This window comes from Oratosquilla oratoria, chromosome 17, assembly GCF_046742065.1.
Source record: "Oratosquilla oratoria isolate Oo_2021 chromosome 17, ASM4674206v1, whole genome shotgun sequence".
NCBI lineage: Eukaryota > Metazoa > Arthropoda > Malacostraca > Stomatopoda > Squillidae > Oratosquilla > Oratosquilla oratoria.
The window spans coordinates 32,950,779-32,972,245 of record NC_134793.1 but is presented as its reverse complement, the minus strand read 5'-3'; the positions used below and the strand labels follow the sequence as shown (position 1 = coordinate 32,972,245).

Here is a 21,467-nt window from a genome sequence, read left to right as displayed (position 1 = left end):
TATTTAATTAATTAATTAATAAGTAAGTTAATGAATAAATAAGGTAATGAATAAATAAACTAATAAATGAAAAGATAATAGAATAAGTAAATAAATAAATAAATGAACAAACGAACAAAAAAAGTATAAAGAACTCATAAGTAATTATAAAAAAAAAAAAGGAATAAGACGGGTTGGGTGGGATGAATAGATTCATAAAAGTTTCTGGACAAAAAGTTCAATCGAGAAAAAATTTACGTGGGCGGCAGAGTTAGAAAAGGAAAAAGATTCACCAGATAACCTGAGACGCGAAATCTGATCGTGCTCTAGAAAAGAAAAAAGTGATTTTTTTTTTATCGAGGAATGAAAAACATGAAATTGTTGGTAATGAAAAGTGTTAATTTTTTTTTTTTTTTTTTTTTTTTTTTTGCCAGAAATCAATAACAGAGGAACAACGGCGAATGTTTGAGACGCCATCTTTGACTGATGCGGAGGTTGAAGATGACGACCCTGATGACCTCTAGAATCACAAGTACTGTGTTACTAAATGCAGGTTAGGTAGGTTAGGTTAGTTAAAAAAAAATGTTGAACTGCCTAGTGTAGGCCTTATAGTCTTCTGCAGTCTCCATCATTCTTATGATCTTATGTTCACTATAAACCCACTATCGGAGAAATAATATCGGAAGTGCAGGAAAATGTATATTTCGACTACTATCTGTAGTCCTCTTCAGCAGAAGAGATTATAGATAGTAGTCGAAATATACAGTTTCCCTGTACTTCCGTTATTATTTCTCCGATAGTGGGTTTATAGTGAACATTTACAAATGTGTTATAACATACCAGTTTCTTATGATCTTATGTTCTTTTGTCACGAACGAAAATAAGTAGATAAAATACGAAAGAAATAGACTTGATAACCATCTTGTGAGTGATCGCACCACTGGTTGTTGAGAAGGTTAAATAACTACAGTATATGGATGGGGATGACATGTGATCAGGGACATATAACTCTCTAGTGTAGGCCCTAGGGTCTCTTGCAGTCTCCTCCATTCTTATGTTTTTATGAGTGAATATCTAACTGAATACCTACAGAACTACGACGAGGTAACAAGAAAAGTAATACAAGGAAAACTACAAAGATTATTTCAACTATTTCCAATTCTTAAATATGCAGTCTCTCTGGAATTGCCTCAGTGTTCAAATAAAAATTATTAAAAATATGAGTATTTCAATTCTCTAAATTACTATGCAGTTCCATATGAAAGGCAAGCTAGTAAGGCAAATGAAAAAAAAAGACATAGTGGGAGTCTTTATTCTCTAAAGCAGTGGTTCTTAACCTTTTTCAATGCCCTTAGTACCCCTTGATATCTCAGAAAACTTCCTCGTACCCCCATCCAATACAAATACAATGCAAATATATGAAAAGGACGAGTGACACAAACCTTATTTGCTTTCTCATTGTAAATATACAGTACCATTGCACTGGATACCATGTCTCGTACCCCCAGTCTTATGGTTTCGTACCCTTTGGGGGGGGGGGGCACAGGTACCCCAGGTTAAGAACCACTGCTCTAAAGTTTTGTCCTTACAAAAATTCTTAAAAACAAGCTCTGTTGGGGTCGAAACATTAGAAACTAAAAAAAAAATCTATGGCGAGCGATATCCTTGCGCGGTAGGATTTGTTAAAGTCACTCTCTCACTTACTGCAATACATCTATATATATACACATATATATATATATACATATATATATATATATATATATATATATATATATATATATATATATATATATATATATATATATATATATATCATGTGAATTATATTAACTTCCAGCAAGATATGTATGCTGCTACAAGTGACTGGCTACCTGTAACAAACCATGCCGATCATGGCTATCGATCGCTATAAATCCCACTGTTCTTTGTTTACTTCACTACCACCTTACTACCCGCTTCCTTTCCATATCATTTTTCAAGCACATTGAGTAAAAGACAATTAAATCCAAAATTAAAAGTAAAATTTAGAATTTTGGGAATGAGACTGGGTGGAATATTGTTTCTAGATTTATAGAAACTCGTAAAAATAATGAAGGAAAATTATTTGGAAATGAATAAGGTAACCTTGGTATTGAACGTACGTTTCTCTTTGGTCAGTAAACCTGCTGTTACCCAAAATGCAATTCTTAGAAATCCAGTTTGGTCCTTCTTGGGTAATAAAGGGTTGACCAATATATATGTATATATATATATATATATATATATATATATATATATATATATATATATATGTATATATATAAACACTTCAGAAGTTTCTCTATAATCCTTACGGGTCCCCAATTCTTTTCTTTGAAAAAATAATCGTAATCTTAAAATATATTTTTTTAGCCTTTGACTGTCTAGTTGTTCTTCTAAACTAAGTAACAAGATAAGATAAATTGACAGTAGCCACGATAAGGTTCTTAAAGTTGCCCAGTGTCACCCTTTGGTCAGTGAAGGATTGAAAATAAATCTTGTATAATACAATAGCCTTACTTTATTAGACAGAATCACTTTATAATACATAGATCACCAGTATATTACAGAGAATTTCACCACGCGAGAGGAGCATAGAACCAAAGCATTATGTGCATTATTTATGGCAAAGTCTTTTGACTTCGCATCACTGTTTAGAAACGTCCCTGGTTGACTGATCGGCTGTTGGAGATCTCCTGATTGAAAGCGACCTGGTTGCTGTGAAGAGCAAATTAGTTGGTAAGTAAATGAATATATATATATATATATATATAAACAAATAGATAAAATATGAATAAATAGATGAATACATTTATCAATAAATTAACCAAAACTGAATTAATAAATGAATAGACAAATAAGTAGATGAATGAATATAGATAAATAAGATAATTAATGACTAAGTAAAAAAAAATAATAACATCGTGACCAGATTTACAGTGAAAGTGTTTATTTTATATCATTGCCCAGAGTAATTATCGGATATAATTTTCCGACATATGAAACAAATTCATAATGAGTTTGTGGATAACATGCTTCAACTCCTTTTGGGAGGTAATATATTTCGACTACTCCCTCCATTGATTCTACTTTTAAAGATAATGGAAATATAATACTATGTAGAAGCTGCTTAAACACGGCAAAGAAAACGTGGACTGGGAGTGAACCGTTTATTCCTGACGTTTCGTCTACTGACTTTTCGTCTACTGACTTTTCGTCCACTGACTTTTCGTCCACTGACGTTTCGTCCACTGATGATTCGTCTAGTGACTTTTTCAACGTCGACGAAACGTCAGAGGTTAACGTCTCACTCCCAGTCCGCGTTTCCTTTGCCGCGTTCAAGCAACTTGTTCACGTGGATATTAATTTCAATACTAAGTAGACTTACCTGCTGTGATGATCAATGAGGAAACCCCTATTGTCGAAAACAAGCCCTCTGTAACAAGAATATAATTACACGTCATTCAGGATCTGTAAGATATCTTACAAAACCAGGAAGCAATTTACTAAACAGTGAACACATAAGATATTGAAATGTGGACAAATTTAAGCTAAAGAGGGAAATAGACAAGAACTACTTTACCAAGAGAGTAGTTAACAAACGAAAAAGACTTAGTAACCATGTAGTGAGCACTGAAACAACTGATTGTCTTAAGAGGAAATGAGATAACTTTAAGGATAGAGATGACAGATGGTACGGGACATGCAACTGTCTAGTGTATGTTGTATGGTCTTTTGAAGTCTCCTCCATTCTTATGTATCAAATATTTGGGGACTTCTAGACAAATGAACAACTTACTGCCTCTTCTGCTCCTCTGCAATTTGGAGTTGTTCTATGGCGTGGAGGGGAGTAGGATGAGGCTGGGGCACTGACGGACTTTCCACGTGGAACCCACTTTCGTCAGCCACGTATCTGACCTCCATGATGGAGCCCTCGTCGTTTACGTAACTGCAACAACAACAACATACTTGAAAAAGCTGTAATAAGCGAAACGTCGTACAAATAAAGGCTCCGTCCTCATATGGTGTTTATCTCGTCAACAACAACGTAACAAAAGTAGCATTCAGAATCATGACGTGTGTTATGTAGTAGCAATTTCAATGAAGATTTATATCCTGTGACTTTCTTGTGTGAGGTAGTGGCGTAATCGGAAGCGCTCTGGTCTCGCGTTCGCTTGATTATGGGTTCGAGTCTCACACTCCCCTCTGATTCCCAGCAATGACTGCTACCTTTCCCCCGACAGTCCAAGCACAGAGGGCGAAGGTGAGGATTTCGGCCGTAGTTACGTGCCTCCTGTCATAGGTTCCTCACCTTCTTCTTATTCTATCTTTGTTGTGATACTCAGAAAAGTGACTTACGTATAAGCTCCTTGCACAGCGAAGGAGTTGGGTCCGGTGGCCTGGGAAACTTCCTTGCGGCTTCCACCGGCTGAATCCTCGTAACTGGAAAAGAGGAAGAAGTATTGACATGAAAGACCAGTCAGAGAGCCCCTCGCCCCCCCCCAAAATGAAATACAAATAAAAAGTACTATCGTTATCAAATGTAATACAAGTATCCCTGTCCATTTTACCCATCAAACCAACAAACCGACTCAAAAATAAATAAATAAATGTCAAGTAGATACTCTATTCCTAGTATGAACCTTTACTGGGTCAAGTGACCTCATCTGTACAGCCTTTGCACTTGATGGATGTGGACACATATATTGGAATACTATTTATTAGAAGAATACTTTGGGCCGCGCGGTAGCCCAGTGGATACCGTGCCGACCCCAGGAACAGGTGGTCGTGAGTTCGAATTCCAGGACACGATCTGGGCTTGCTGTGGTGGTTACAGACAGCCCAGACCAGGCAGGGAGGCGACCCAACGAAGGCCTACAAAAAATAGCGGCTAACCGCAGCAGATAGAGTTACAAAGGATTACAAAGAAGGATCATGCCGACATGAGACCTTTTGGTCCATAACTAGGTCGTATGCAAATATATATATATAATAATAATAAATAGATAGATAAATAGATAAAAATTATAATAATATAAATGATAATAAATAAAATAAATGAATAGGTAAAATTGAATAATAAAAAAGAGGTAGATAATAAATAATAATAAACAAACAAATAATAACAAACAAGTAAACAAATGATAAAAAATAAATGGGTTTTACCCTACAAGGGTTTTTTCACTTCCCCCTGTGTGGGGAATGGGACGGTGAGTGAGTTCGAGGAGGAACTTATGTTTAGATACCTGAAGGCGTAGGAGCCGTCTGGCCCCGGACCGGAACTCTCGGCCTTCAGGATCTCGACGCGGGGTCTCTCCACGAAGTTGGGCTCGTTCATGAACTGATGATGAACCTCCTGCTGCGAACTGAAGAACTGCTGGGCAGAAGCCACGCAGAGGCAGGCCGAAAGGAGAACCTAGAAGCGCAAACAAGGACTGAGGCATTCAGCAAGGCAGATGAACTGATGGATTTTTTTTTTCGAATATTTCGTGAAGAACAAAATAAGAATTAGATATTTGATATAGGATTCGTTGATCACGTAGTGTGTGTGTGTGTGTGTGTGTGTGTGTGTGTGTGTGTGTGTGTGTGTGTGTGTGTGTGTGTGTGTGTGTGTGTGTGTGTGTGTGTGTGTGTGTGTGTGTGTGTGTGTGTGTGTGTGTGTGTGTGTGTGTGTGTGTGTGTGTGTGTGTGTGTGTGTGTGTGTGTGTGTGTGTGTGTTTGCGTGTGCGTGTGTGTGTGTATTTGTGTGTGTGTGTTTCAACACAATAAAGCTATATGTACAGGACAAGGTCTAAATTGAGTTTTTCAATCATTTTTTTAACTCAGTAATAAAACTTTAAGTAGTTCTCAGCAATGAAAGATTTAAAACATAAGTTAATGCATTCTTCAATGCTATAACATATTTTATGCAAATATAGCTTCTCTCAAATTGGCTTCCTTATACCATGAATTCCAAAATAGCACTAGATATCATACAAAATCTAAATCCTACCAAAACAAAGAGACATTACTCCGAAACACTCACGATTTTCAGTGTCATGTTTCTTTCTCAAAGATGTCGTTGCTTTCCAATGGACAGGACTACAAGCCAGAGAGTGATGTCTGTCATTCTTCTGCGGCTCTTTTATGGCATGTTAACATGTCCATTCCCTTTCCCCTTCACCAGGGTCATGTGTTCCTCTGGTTTTCATTGATACATCGAGACCTGACCAACATCGAGATCGATGACGCCTAACCGGTGAGGTCGGAGCCGCGCCAAGCCTCTTCTTCGATCAAGTCATCCTCAGAAAATCTTATTCAACATAAGAACATAAGAATAGAGAAGACTGCAAGAGGTTATTAGGCCCACCATAGGCAGTTCCATGTCCATCACCACCTGTCTGTCATCATCATCCATAGATTTATCTAATCTTTTCTTAAAGGAAAAATAATAAAGTTCGTATAAAAAATGAGGAAAAATCAGTAAATTAATATGTTTAATGTTAACGATCATCTATATATCTGTTTCAGCTGCAGCCAGTTGATTTTATTCAGGCGTGGGAAGCCTTTTGCACAGGGAACGTGAAAAAAAATTGCTCCACAGTTTTTCTGTTAGTGATGACACTGTAGCGAGTGGCGGCCTTGTACGGCAGTTCTTAAAGTCGCCCCTTAACTTGCATAAACACACACACACACACACACACACACACACACACACACACACACACATATATATATATATATATATATATATATATATATATATATATATATAATGAAAATTATATTCCTTTTCAGCTATTGCCATGTATCTGTTCTTTCAAATAATCCATTGGAATTACATGTTATATTATACATTACCAAATGCTTTTGTACAAATTATTGAATATATGGATATTGTTACCACATACTTTTTTTTTTTTTTTTTTTTGAGGTGCAGGACAAGGAGTTTCTGTTTATTCGACGGAAACTTCAAATAATGATGAAGAAGGAATATGACAATAAGGCTGAAAAAAAAATATGGAAGAAAAAGAGAAATGCGAAGGGATTTTGTAAGATATCATACTGTCCTCATTTGTAAAGAAATAGGAGTCAGGCAAGAAAGCATTCACCGCAGAGGTGTAAGTTTACTGAGGATTCCTGGCATGACAGAAACCTAAGGGCCCAGTCACACCAAGCTTACGACCTGTTTCCGACCACCGGCGACGACAAGGTGGTCGCCGACCAGTTGCAGGTAGCCTTTGAAAGTCTCTGGTAGCCGGTAAAAAGATAGATAAAGAAATAGATCAATAGATAGATCGATAGATATATTACAACACACACTGAATAGCCCCCAGTACATAGAGTTTCATCTTACCAACCACATTAACTTTTTCCATTTCAATTCCTTGTATAGGTTTTGTGTCGCCGACCGATCGCTTGATTTTCGGTCGAAAGTGGTCGGAAACAGGTCGTAAGCTTGATGTGATTTCTGGGGCTTAAATGAGAGAGAAAATGTAATATGAAAATTACAGAAAAAGGTTGAAAGAGTGGACTAAGTATAGACTTGGTAACCATGTAATGTAATAAGCGCCGAAACAATTGCTTGCTTTAAGAAAAAAATAGACAAATTTATGGATGGGGGTGACAGGTGGTAAGGGACATGGAACTGCCTAGTGTAGGCCTTATGGTCTCTTGCAGCCTCCTCCATTTTTGTGTTTTTGTGTTCTCATAAGAATTTTGTCAATAAACACATCTACTTAGTTTACTTAGTTATTTATGATATGAATGAATTTGTTCTGTTGTTACTTTTCATGATTTTATGAAATAGCATTCGAGTTTATATTATAAAGTAATTTCCTTTAACTTCCGGAATAAATGAACAATTGATATAAAAGTTATAATTACAGTTAACTGAACAAGGTAAATATTTATGAAGATCCCTCTTACCCTGGGTCTTTATTTTCATTTGTCTACAGATTCGTTAGTGAGTCTGTTTGGCATAATGGAAATTGTAAGGAATTCAACCGTAACGATTTGCTTCTTTTTCAGTCTCATTAGAACTTTCGTTGAAATGTACACGGTTTTGATCGTTACAGGGTGTTCTCGACTTACACGTCGTTTCAACTTTACGGCGGTACAGAATGTAAAGTTTCATTTGTCATTTGGGGGATTGTTCTCACTATGTTTCTCTTTTTTATATAAGTTTCATTTTGTCTTCCTTCCGTACAGTAATCATGTTCTCCCTTTAATTTTTCTATGGTCTATTTCTTTTTCTTTATATATATCTTCGACTTCAGGGTGTCTTGGGTTAGGTAAGTGATTTAGTCTATTGTTAATTCCGACTTACGTCGAAAAGCGACTTCCGCCGGCCCGTAGGACCGGATCTCCGACGTAACTCGAGGATTCCCACCTCATCCCCTGTACACAAGATCATTGACGCGTTAAACACCATATGAGGACGGAGCCTTTATTTGTACGACGTTTCGCTTATTACAGCTTTCTCAAGAAAAAGAAAAGAACACAAGATCATGTTTAATTCCAACTGTTACTGGTATATGTCATTTGCCTTGGCTCTCTAGATACATAGATGTCAGGTTCGGCCTCATCTAAGTGTCATTCATCACTCAAGACAACTGTTAGAACAAGTCTCTTCAAATCATTGGCAGCTTTCAGATCTTAGACCAGCAAACGTTTTACAGATTTCTTCTGCTGTGGAACATCTCTCGTATTTGTGTGAATAATACTTTTCCTTAGTAATTTCAGTCACTGTTTTTTAGGGATTTTTCTTTAGTAGTCACAAAACCATTTATCTATCTATTCTATCTATTCTTCACTGCTCATTTATTTGTTTATTTGTTGTTTCATTTGTATATATATATATATATATATATATATATATATATATATATATATATATATATATATATATATATATGTATGTGTATATATATATATATATATATATATATATATATATATATATAAATATATATATATACATATATATATATATACATATATATATATATATATGCATTGCATTGATATATTAACTTATCTATCTTCTGATTTACTTATCTATTTATTTATTTCCTTATTCATTTATTTATTTACTTGTCATTTATCATATATATATGTATATATATATACATATACATATACTGTATATATACATATATATATATATATATATACATTTTTATCAACCACAATACACTTTAATTCTAAGTCATCAACATCGAGAGACTCGAGGAGGCCAACGTGCAGAAATTGAAACGTGGTACAACCTAGGACTCGAACCTGCGCTAGCACGTGACAGGTGTTAGTGAATTAGCCGATTGCACCATCAAAAGAGATATAAGTTGAGCGCAACTTTTCTTATATATTTGTGTTCTCGAGTTACACATACACTAATTTTTTATCTGTTCACTGGGACCCATTTAGTGTTGTACAAATACTTTCCCGCGTTCGTATACTTACCAATTGTACTATCATAGTGGAGATGGGTTGAACGCAAAATTTCGTGTATGTATATGTAACTCGAGCATACAAATATATAAGAAAAGTTGCGCTCAGCTTATATCTCTCTTGATGGCGCAATCGACCAAGTCACTAACACTTGTCATGTGCTGGCGCAAGTTAGAGTCCTTGGCTGTATGTATATATATATATATATATATATATATATATATATATATATATATATAAATATATATATATATATATATATATATATACATATATATATATATATACATAATTAATTAATTTATTCTTTTATTCACTTATTAGTTTACTCATTTATTAATTTATCTATTTAATGATTTATCCATATATTTATTTGTTCATTTATTAATTTAGTCATTTAGTCATTTATTCATTTATTCATTTATTCATTTATTCATTTATTCATTTATTCATTTGTTCATTTATTCATTTATTCATTTATTCATTTATTCATTTATTCATTTATTCATTTATTAATGTGTTTATTCATTTATATATTTCCTTATCATTTAATCTCTTTATTTATCTATTTATTTATCTATTTATTTATTTATTTTTATTTATTCCTTTTTCTATCATTTATTTATCTATCTAATCATCTAACTATTTACTTCTTTATTTCTTTATTTATTCATATATCTATTCATTTACTTATTTATTCATTCATTTCTTATATTTTTATTAATTCATTTGTTAACTAATTTATTTATGTACTTATTCATCTATTTATTTATCTGTTTATCAGTTCGTTTATTTACTTATTCTTTCGTATATTTATTCATATATCTATTCATTTACTTATTCATTCATTCATTTCTTATATTTTTATTAATTCATTTGTTAACTAATTTAGTTATGTACTTATTCATCTATTTATTTATCTGTTTATCAGTTCGTTTATTTACTTATTCTTTCATTTATTTCTTCATTTATTTATTTATTCATTTATTTATTTGTATATTTGTTTACTCATTATTTTGAATATGGGTGTAATATGAAAAATATATATATATTAGTAGATGCTAGAGTTATTCTTTACAAGCTTGTGTGCATTCACTTTCTGAATGAAATAGCTTATTGGCATTTAGAAAGGGATGTGTAAAGAGGTTACATGTTTTTTCAACAGGATTCTTTTTTGTATTCAAATTCATTTGCAATTATATTTTTTCTCCGAGAATCTTGTAATTTGAAATTATGGTTGTTGTTTTTTTTTTTCTTTTTTTAATCATACTCAAATTTTCCATGTCGTCTCATTCGCGTCTACATTTGTCTTTTTTCTCTCTTTCTCTCTTTTTTTTTTTACTAGAAAGGATGTTGTTCAATACTTACTTATATTGTAAAGTTCTGACAAGAATTGAAATACAATAATAAGTTTTGTATTTTATTGCCCCTCAAGTTGTAGTATAATAGAAGAGGAAATTTTATTTCATAATGACAGAAATTTTACCGAAATATTTCACAAAATTGATTTGTTTTGAATTGTTGACCTAAAATTTTACAAATCGTTACTTATATCAATTTGGTGATTGAGGAAGAAATAAAAGAATGAAAACCTAAAACGATGGAGAATTTGCAAAATGCAAGACATCTTTTATCATATCCTTCGGCGTTCTGTGTCTTTGAGGATTCAGTTTAAAAGCCAACTCCAAATGAACAGGAACGTTTTTGTGACAGAGGATTAAACTGCTTCTTCGTCATGATAAACATTTCGTTACGTCTTCAGGTGTAGATGTCTAGTTAGAATCTGTAAATACACATAAATAATTATATTCTATTTGTCTATATAGGCCATTGTTCTTTGGTGTTTCATTCAAAGTTTGTTCCATAGTTTTCCTTCATTTTAGAGAAAAACCAAAGGCCTGAAGGTTTAAGAAAATATGCAAATTATCCTTGCGGTCTTGTTAATTTTCCTAATATGAAATTATTTATCTGCATTAACTGGTATGCGATCTAAAAAAAATATTCTTTATGTTGACAGAGTCAACGAGAATTATTTGTTCACAAGACAAGAATGCAGTGATTTCTTTCACTGTAATTTTGTTTCCTAAAATTATTTTCTGTCCTTCGTTTTAACTAAAAACGAAAATCTAAGAAAAAAAAATACATGTGTTGATAGAGTCGACGAGAATTATTTGTTCACAAGACAAGAATGCAATGATTTCTTTTACTGTAATTTTGGTTCCTAAGATTATTTTCTGTCCTTTGTTTTAGCTAAAAGTGAAAATCTAAATAAAGAAAAAACTTACCAGTTCTTTCCAACCAGGAAACCTTTGTGATCAAAGACAAGGCCCCTGCAAAAGAAAAAGGAAAATATAGATACATTAGAAATTCTAAGGAAGCTGAAAATGTGCTTAGTATAAGTAGAACAGTAGAAGATTTTCTTTTCTTTTTTCGTAGTAAGACTAGATCAGAAGCATCTCTTGGTGTCTTGAAGAGTTTTGGATCAACACTTTTGTGGAAAAAGGTACAAAGGAGGATGAAAATATGGACCAATAGCTGACTTCAAATAGTGTCCGACGCTTAGATTCGGACTTGAGAATATTGATATTCCAGTTCAGTCACACGGCAAAAAAAAAAAAAAAAAAAAAAAAAAAAATCCTGTAATGATTAGCTATGGCTAAAACCATTACCTATGACTTACATATTAAAACATCCAATTCAAGTTGCAATGATAGGTTGCTTTCAGAAATCGAACCTAAGCCTACGTAATTGCAAGATGAGATTGAAGCTCACCTGAGTAGAGAATCTTACAAGGAAAAAGGAAAATATATTTACACTTGAAATGAATACCAAGAAGATCTTGTCATACTGGATCCTTCGTAATGAAAACTACATTCACAATGAAACACAAGTCCGTGAGACGATAATTTATATCCGTGGTTCTCAACGTGCTTTATCACGTACCCCATATTTATGTACTACTGTTTCTTAACCTGCTTGAGACCACTTTTTCACTAAAACTAATCGCTGTGCGTCCACTAGCAACCACTAGTTTCCTTCTTGTGGACACCCTATATTTATGTACTACTGTTTCTTGACCTGCTTGAGACCACTTTTTCACTAAAACTAATCGCTGTCATCCACTAGCAATCACTAATTTCCTTCTTGTGGAACCCCTTGTCAAACTCTGTGGCTTCCCAAGGGGTCACGAACCCAAGGACAAGAACCACTGCAGGGGTTCTCAACCTCTTTCCTTATATACCCTGTGCTTATGCCTTGCTGTTGTTCATCCTCCTAGAAATCTCATCACTAGTGAGTAGAAGCCTAGCCCATCTACAAACTATGACTAGTTTTCGATTCACTGTCCAATTTAAACTTCTGTGGCCCACAAGGGCTCATTGAATCATAGGTTGAGAATCACATCCTAGGCATGTGCAAGTATGTGAAGCAGTTGTGCAATGTGTCATGGTTATCAAAACCGTCCCATTACGCTTGATATTTCACATCTGAAATCCTTTGCTATCTTCAATCAAATCGGATATATGGATCTCGTCAGTCAAATCGAATATATGGATCACGACATTTTTGCTTCTCTTTGTACTGTCGTAGAAAATTTAATATCATGATATATCAAAACAGAACTTTATAGACTCCCGGTACCATTTTTTCTATAAGAGAACTACCGTCTATAGAAGTCATTTCAAAGTATAACAATGAAATATATATCCACATAGCTATGATATAGGATGGTTTGATTTGTGTGTAGGTCCGTGTAATAGCCCAGTGGATACCGTGTCGAACTCATGAGCAGGTGGTCGTGAGTTCGATTCCCGGGACCCGTTGTGGGCTATGTCGAGTTTAGTGCCCGACAGCCTTGGCCAGGCGGGGAGGTGACCTAAACATCGGTCTTAAAACCACAGCGGCTTGCTGCAATTGACAGGTCTTGCTTTACCATGGGTTTGGGTGTGAGGAATTAGACATAAGTATGATTTAGAACAGCAGCTGACAACAGAATGGTTATAGTAGACACCTTATAAGGACAGAATCTTTATCAAATACCTTATACTGAATCTTCACAGTGAAACCATCACCAGCAGGATAGCTGAAAAGATTATCAAAAGAATTTAATGACGGTTCGTATTTGCTGTAGGTAAGCCAATTTTAATCCTTTCGCTTGTTGGTGTTTTTTCGAATATACTCGAAAAGGCTTCAACAAGAGAAACGTTGCACATTTGATCAAGGTTCCATCCTCACATGGTATCTGTTCTGACCAATGCATAAGAAGTATCTTACTGTCTCCTCTGGTCCTCGCCGATCCTCACTTGTTCTTCGGCGTGGGCTGGCATGGGAGGCGCTTTGGGAAGTACGGGACTCTCGGCCTGGAAGCCTTGGTCACCAGCCTTGTACTGGACTTCCACTATGGAACCGTCATCAGCGGGATAGCTGGAAAGATTATCGAAAGAATTTAGTGACGGTTCGTGTTTGCTATAGGTAAGACATTTCTAATCCTTTCTGTGTCGGTGGTACTTTGTCTTCCGCTTTGTCTGATGCCAGAGCTTTTAGGTGATTTGTACGGTACACCCCTCAATAGGTAAGGGGTCTTGCCTTTTCTTTTTATTATTATTATCATTATTATTATCATCATTATTATTATCATTATTATTATTATTATTATTATTATTATTATTATTATTATTATTATTATTATTATTATTATTATTATTATTATTATTATTATTATTATTATTATTATTATTATTACTACTATTATTATTATTATTATTATTATTATTATTATTATTATTATTATTATTATTATTATTATTATTATTATTATTATTATTATTATTATTATTATTATTATCATTATTATCATTATTATTATCATTATTATTATTATTATTATTATTATTATTATTATTATTATTATTATTATTATTATTATTATCATTATTATTATTATTATTATTATTATTATTATTATTATTATTATTATTATTTTAGCCATGCCTCACATACTGAATAATACTCTTTCTTTTCTATTCTGTCTACCATCAGGGTATTTAACCCACCGGTATATCAACCGCTTGGTAGAGAAAGGATTGAAAACTACGTTAAACGTAAGGCACTATACATAATGTATGTGAATATTGTTACAGTAGCACTCAAAGTGGTGACTTACCTGTAGACTCCTTGCACAGCGAAGGAGTTAGCTCCGGTGGCCTGGGCGACTTCCTCACGTTTTCCTCCAGCGGAGTCCTCAAAGCTTAAGAAAAATAAAAGAAAACACGTTGGAAAAGGTACGTCTTCAGTGAATTATATGATTCATTCGATATGTTAAGAGATTGTATACCTTTCTCAGCATTTCGAACCCTGTTGCCAACAGATGATCTAATAGAGGTGTTTGAGTGGATCAAAGGCTTTAAACAAGGGTGACACAAATAAGGTCATCATATTAAGACAACAGGGCAGGACTCGCAGTAATGGAATTAAACTGGACAAAGTTAGATTTAAGAAGGATATAGGCAAGAATTGGTTTACTAATAGGGTGGTCAACGAATGGAATAGACTTAGTAACCATGTAGTGAGCGCTGAAACTATCGGTTGTTTTAAGAAACGGTTAGATAACTTTATGGATGGGGATGACAGGTGGTAATGGACATGGAACTGCCTAATGTAGGCCTTATGGTCTCTTGCAGTCTCCTTCATTCTTATGTTTTTATGTTCAACGAGTTGGACCAAGGATATGTTCAATTAAATTCCACGCTACAAAGTTCTCTGAAAGGGGCACCGTTCTAGTCTCCTGAGAGGGGAAGATCGTGACGTTAAACTCTTTAGGTTTAAGAAGGAAATATGCAAGACCTAGTTTACCAACAGAGTGGTTAACGAATAGAACAGACCTATTGACCATGTTCCGAGTGCTGAAACCATTGATTGTTTCAAGAGATGACGAGATAACTTTATGAATAGGGATGACAGGTGGTCAAGGGTATGGAACTGCATAGCGTAGACCATATGGCCTCTTGCAGTCTCCTCAATTCTTATGTTGTTATATTAACTCATAACCCTTTGATCAGAGATGGGTGCGTTCCTCGTTGCAATCCTATATGCGTTCCTCGGTGCGTTTCGCTTCCGTTTGGCCGCGGTTAGCGCTCCCAAACTATTAAAGCAATATAGGCGCCTGTATAGTATGTGGCCTACCTTTTGGATGTGACCTATGAAAAATTTCTTTGGTATAGTATGTGGTCTACCGGACTTTTATTTCGGTATGAACCTGTCTTAAAATTTAATAGTCCGGGAGCGCTAATCGCGGCCAAATTAAAGCGGAACGCACATAGAAATACATCGTGGAACGCGCCCAGTTCTGCCTTTGATACCTGAAGAAGTACGAGCCATCGGGCTCTGGACCAGAACTCTCCGACTTCACAATCTCTACGAAGGGCTCTTGAGGAACCGGCTGAGCTGTAGCCGTGTAGATGAAGAACAAAACAAGAACCTGAAAACCAGAAATTACAAAACTGTGAGGGAACGTCCTGAATAAAAACTAAATAAAAAAAAAATCATAACATTTTTATGTCTACATATTTCAAAGAGCCATAGGAAGGCCAAAAATGTGTAAACAGATGAGCAAGCAAAGAATCTTATTAGTTAATTGATCGATAACATATAGATAATTGTGAGAGAAATTCGCTAGTAACAGCGACATCAATCCAATAGATTTTATGACAGTGGACTTGGGCCTTGTGTAAAACAGGAATTGGGGTCGCAGATTAGTGATCTTTCCTATCCTCAGGAATCAGTTCGATTCCAGGTTTCAAGGCTTTTAAGTCTCTGTTGGTGTAGTGGGTTAAGGCTCTGTGAAGGTGATCTTACGGGTGGCCGAAAGCAGTGGGTTCGAATCCTGCATGCGACTGTCATAAAAATTATCGGATATAGATAATTGTTTAGATTATCTAACCAAAATTTGAGTACACGAGTAAGTAAATAAAGGATATACAAAGAGATGAGGGAATAGATGCATAGATGAATATTCATGAATAAATAAACAGATATGTAAATAATATTGGTGGTCTCTCTGGCCTTTGGATCAGCCGTGGGCAGAGTAGCCATCAAATTTCTGAATCAGTCAGATGTGAATAAATCAAACATACGAATCTGGCCGCCATGTTTGGTCCTGAAGTAGGATGAACTGTTGCTTGTGTCGAGAACGAGGTTCCTCAAAGACTGATGTGTTGTCCTTCCTCGAGGGAGCTTTTATCCAGATCTATTCCTTCTCCACCTTCACCACCACTTCCTCCAACTCACCACTGTCCACAATCAGGGTTACAAGTGACTCCAGACAGCCTGCCTACCCCCCACCCCTCGTCCCATCTGATCTTACCCTGACCCACAACTCATCCCTACCTTCTCTTGCCCTGTGGTTGGTGTTTGTGGTTTCAAGAGTCTCCACTTTGTCCCCGTTCCGTTCCCGTCCCGTCCCCGTCCCGTCCCCATCCCGTCTCCGTCCCGTCTCCGTCCCGTCTCCGTCCCGTCCCCTATCCCGTTCCCGTCCCCGTCCCGTCCCCGTCCCGTCCCCGTCCCGTCTCCGTCCCGTCTCCGTCCCGTCCCCGTCCCGTTCCCGTTCCCATCCCCCGTCCCCGTCCCCGTCCCGTCTCCGTCCCATCTCCGTCCCGTCTCCGTCCCGTCCCCGTCCCGTCCCCGTCCCGTCCCCAACCCCGTCCCCCGTCCCCCTCTTTAACAATACCCGAGGGATACCTAACCGATGACCATTACTGAATAAGATAATAAAAAGAAAATAAAAGAGACAGCAAGGGACCATAAGGCCTACACTAGGCAGTTCCATGTCCTTACCACCTTTTTTTTTTAAGCTGTAATAAGCGAAACGTCGTACAAATAAAGGCTCCGTCCTCATACGGTGTTTAACTCGTCAGTCCTTACCACCTGTCATTTCTATCCATGAAATTGCCCATTTTTTTTTTTTTTTTAAACACTGTGTTATCTCAACTTCTCTTAAAACTACCAAGTGTTTCTGCGCTCACTACAGAATTACCAAGTCCATTTCATTCATTAACCTAGATTTGTCCAGTTTAAACCTACTACAAGGATTTTTGCCCTGCTGTCTTAATATGATGATCTTTCCTACATCACCCATGTTAAAACCTTTAACCCGCTTGAACACCTTTATTAGATCATACTGCCTTAGAACACTCAAAACATAACACTTTTTAATTGAGACTGTGTAATAAGCATTTGAAAAGTGAGAAGGAAGAGAATTTGAAATGCTTATTATATATACTTTATGAAAATAATGTTATACTTCTTTTACACATAAATCGATCATATCACAGGTCTTGAAATGAAATAATGGGAACATTCCAAACATAACACTTTTTAATTGAGAATATATAATGAGCATTTGAAAAGTGAGAAGGAAGAGAATTTGAAATGCATATTATATATGCTATATGAAAATAATGTTATACTTCTTTTACACATAAATCGATCATATTACAAGTCTTGAAATAAAATAATGGGAACATTCCAAACATAATACTTTTTAATTTATACTATATAATAAGCATTTGAAAAGTGAGGAGGAAGAGAATTTGAAATGCATATTATATATACTTTATGAAAATAATGTTATACTTCTTTTACACATAAATCGATCATATTACAAGTCTTGAAATAAAATAATGGGAACATTCCAAACATAACACTTTTTAATTGAGAATATATAATAAGCATTTGAAAAGTGAGAAGGAAGAGAATTTGAAATGCATATTATATATACTTTATGAAAATAATGTTATACTTCTTTTACACATAAGTCCGTCATAACATATCACAAGTCTTGAAATAAAAACACATAGTCTTTCAAGTATATAGTAAATAAAAGAAAATATGTTTTTGAATCATTACTCCAGTAATGTAACACAAATATGATATATTGTAGGTTTTAAAAGACTATAAGAAAAGGTTAACAATGGTAAAAGGAGTTTTGATTTTACATATCTCATAAATAATCATGTTGCAATATAAAAATATATAAGTTATATGATACTTTGGAAAACTTATGCTTTATAAATCAGTGAATTTACAATAAGAAGAAAATATATAAGAAGAGTCTTCAATTTATATTCTATTATATCATAAATTTATTGTCTGATATTGTCTTTAGATTGGGCATGTTACGGTTTATACAGTAAGCCTGTAGAAGAAGATGAAATTAACTAAAAAGATAAAGATAGATCTAAAAAAAGAATATGACATTTAGAAAACACTTTATCAGTACAGTAGATTTTCAGATACATAACGAACTGCTTGCGATTATCTTAAAAAACACGAAAGATTTTCACGAGAAAAAAATCAAGAAAAAGAAAGGTAAAAAGAGGACTTTGACCTCATCTGACCTAACAGACGTTGCGACCTGACCTTGACCCCGGCGCCGCGCTGTTCTCGGCGTCCGGCACGCCTCGATCACGGCCGCAACCACCTGAACTCAATGACCTACTTTATAGATCATATACGAGTTCAACGCGGACGCTCCTATTCAGCAGTCCTCGTCGCATGTTCATTCACACCCACGTTGTAAAGATGTAAAAATCAGAGCTGGGCGCGTCCCTCTGTGCGTTCCTCTTTAGTTTGGCCGCGGTTAGCGCTCCCAAACTACTCGTATTAAAGCAATATAGGTGCCGGTATAGTATGTGACCTACCTTTTGCATGCGGCCTAGGAAATTTTTCTTTAGTATAGTATGTGGCCTACCGGACTTTTATTTTGGTATAAACCTCTCTCTTAAGCTTTAATAGTTTGGGAGAACTAACCGCAGTCAAACTAAAGCGGAACACACCAAGGAACGCACCTAGGAACGCGCCTAGCTCTGGGTAAAAATATTCTGCCTTTCTGGCGGTAGAATTCCCCCAAACTCAAAGTTGACTTCTTTAAGAAATTTACTCAGACCCAAGAAGCTCATCTTCCTGGAATTGGATGTATGTTTGTTTGTTTGTTTGTTTGTTTGTTTGTTTGTTTATTTGTTTGTTTGTTTGTTTGTTTGTTTGCTTGTTTGTTTGTTTATTTGTTTGTTTGTCTTTCGTTTTCCAGCAAAGCTGGGTATTGGTTTCTAATACCTTATGGGTCAGGTTGGGGCCAGAGTTGATGTGTGGAGGGCAGGGGAGGTGTACGCGGCCATTTAATAATGTTATGTTACATTATGTAACGTTGCTTTATTGTGCTATGTTATGTTACGTTACGTTATGTTATGTTATGTTATGTTATGTTATGTTATGTTATGTTATGTTATGTTGTGTTATGTTACGTTATGTTATGTTATGTTATGTTATGTTATGTTATGTTATGTTGTGTTACGTTATGTTATGTTATGTTATGTTATGCTATGCTATATCTTGTTCCTTCTTACAGAGGAAGTCAATATATATTGAAGTGTCGTCCCTTTACTCAAGTCACATCATTTAATCAGAGTCTTTGTTTTTTACAATGATATATCTAACACTATTTTCCCAGGAAAGGTCATTAACATATGCTTGCTATTCACCCAGTTGACCTCCTTGCAATTAAAATCTCCCACAGGAACTATTTTGTCATTTAGCTCAATGTTATTTTTAAGGGGAAAGATGCGTCTGAAAACTACCCCTGGAAATCATCTACATTCCAAATACTTACCTTAGGAGTTAAGTAAGCAACCTTGATGTCCCTTCTATCTAGACTTTTGGTTTTTATTTTCAGATAAATTCTTTCACCGTTGCCCTCACTAAAAATTGCTTCTTCTGAAGTATTATCATCTCAAATCCCATTATTTCATTTCCTATTTGTCTCAATGTGTGTGTGTGTGTGTGTGTGTGTGTGTGTGTGTGTGTGTGTGTGTGTGTGTGTGTGTGTGTGTGTGTGTGTGTGTGTGTGTGTGTGTGTGTGTGTGTGTGTGTGTGTGTGTGTGTGTGTGTGTGTGTGTGTGTGTGTGTGTGTGTGTGTGTGTGTGTGTGTGTGTGTGTGGTTGTGTGTGTGTGTGTGTGTGTGTGTGTGTGTGTGTGTGTGTGTGTGTGTGTGTGTGTGTGTGTGTGTGTGTGTGTGTGTGTGTGTGTGTGTGTGTGTGTGTGTGTGTGTGTGTGTGTGTGTGTGTGTGTACGTATGCGTTTCTAGCGGTGTTACCAGATTCCATGTCGATGTTTACGTACGTAAAACAGCAACATACGATAGCTTCAGTGAGAATTATATGTCACTTAGTTGCATAACTTACCTTGATTTCTCGCAAATCATGTAAGAAAGTGTTAAACCTCACGACTTCAGGTGAGGCCGAGCAAATACCTATCAATAAGAGATACAGCAAATATGGATATCGATGAATGAATAATAAAATGAGATCTTCAAAAGATAGATATAGAGGTATATTAATAGATAGCTAAAAAGTCAATATAGATGAATAAGCAGGTAAATAAATCTTATACAAAAAATAAAGAAATAAGTGTACACACACGCGCGTGCACATACACACACACACACACACACACACACACATATATATATACATATATGTATATATATATATATATGTATATATATAAATATATATATCTATATATATATATATATACATGCATCACTGATGGAAAAAAATCGTTCCTGCTTAAAAAGTAAGCATACAAACAAGTAAAGAAAATTAAATAGAATAAAAAACAAACACATAAATAAAAAAGAAGAAGAAAAAGAAGAGGAGCGCAAGGCCATTTTTCAATGCAATCGTGAGGGATTCGATGTCTCACCGAGCCTCAGACAAGTCGTGATGACGACGAACGAAGACGCCCTAGCGGCATCGCGTCTTAAGCGGCCCATACACGATCAATTATATTGCGCAATTTCATTGTCAATACTCTGAATTGACGATTAAATTGACCGTTTATGGGCGATATATAGCCCATACACAGTCAATTTAATATATCCCCCATACACGGTCAATTTAATTGTCAATTCAGAGTATTGACAATGAAACTGCGCAATATAATTGATCGTGTATGGGCCGCTTTAAGCCCCAGCAGTCACATCAAGC

The 21,467-nt window shown here is 35.4% G+C and overlaps 2 protein-coding genes across 2 annotated transcripts; both read right to left on the bottom strand.

Moving 5' to 3' along the window:
- Nucleotides 1-2,520: 2,520 nt before the first annotated feature.
- LOC143034181 (cuticle protein AM1274-like) lies at nt 2,521-6,130 on the bottom strand. Its single transcript, XM_076200124.1, has 6 exons — nt 6,026-6,130; nt 5,247-5,416; nt 4,360-4,443; nt 3,800-3,949; nt 3,389-3,436; nt 2,521-2,718 (listed from the first exon to the last, which is right to left on the bottom strand). The coding sequence occupies exons 1-6, from the start codon at nt 6,038-6,040 to the stop codon at nt 2,655-2,657; spliced, it is 531 nt and encodes a 176-aa protein (XP_076056239.1). The 5' UTR covers nt 6,041-6,130; the 3' UTR covers nt 2,521-2,654.
- Nucleotides 6,131-10,835: 4,705 nt separating this feature from the next.
- LOC143034180 (cuticle protein AMP2-like) lies at nt 10,836-16,705 on the bottom strand. Its single transcript, XM_076200123.1, has 6 exons — nt 16,560-16,705; nt 15,786-15,904; nt 14,591-14,674; nt 13,702-13,851; nt 11,715-11,759; nt 10,836-11,212 (listed from the first exon to the last, which is right to left on the bottom strand). Coding segments are annotated over exons 1-6 (414 nt in total). The 5' UTR covers nt 16,575-16,705; the 3' UTR covers nt 10,836-11,211.
- Nucleotides 16,706-21,467: the final 4,762 nt, after the last annotated feature.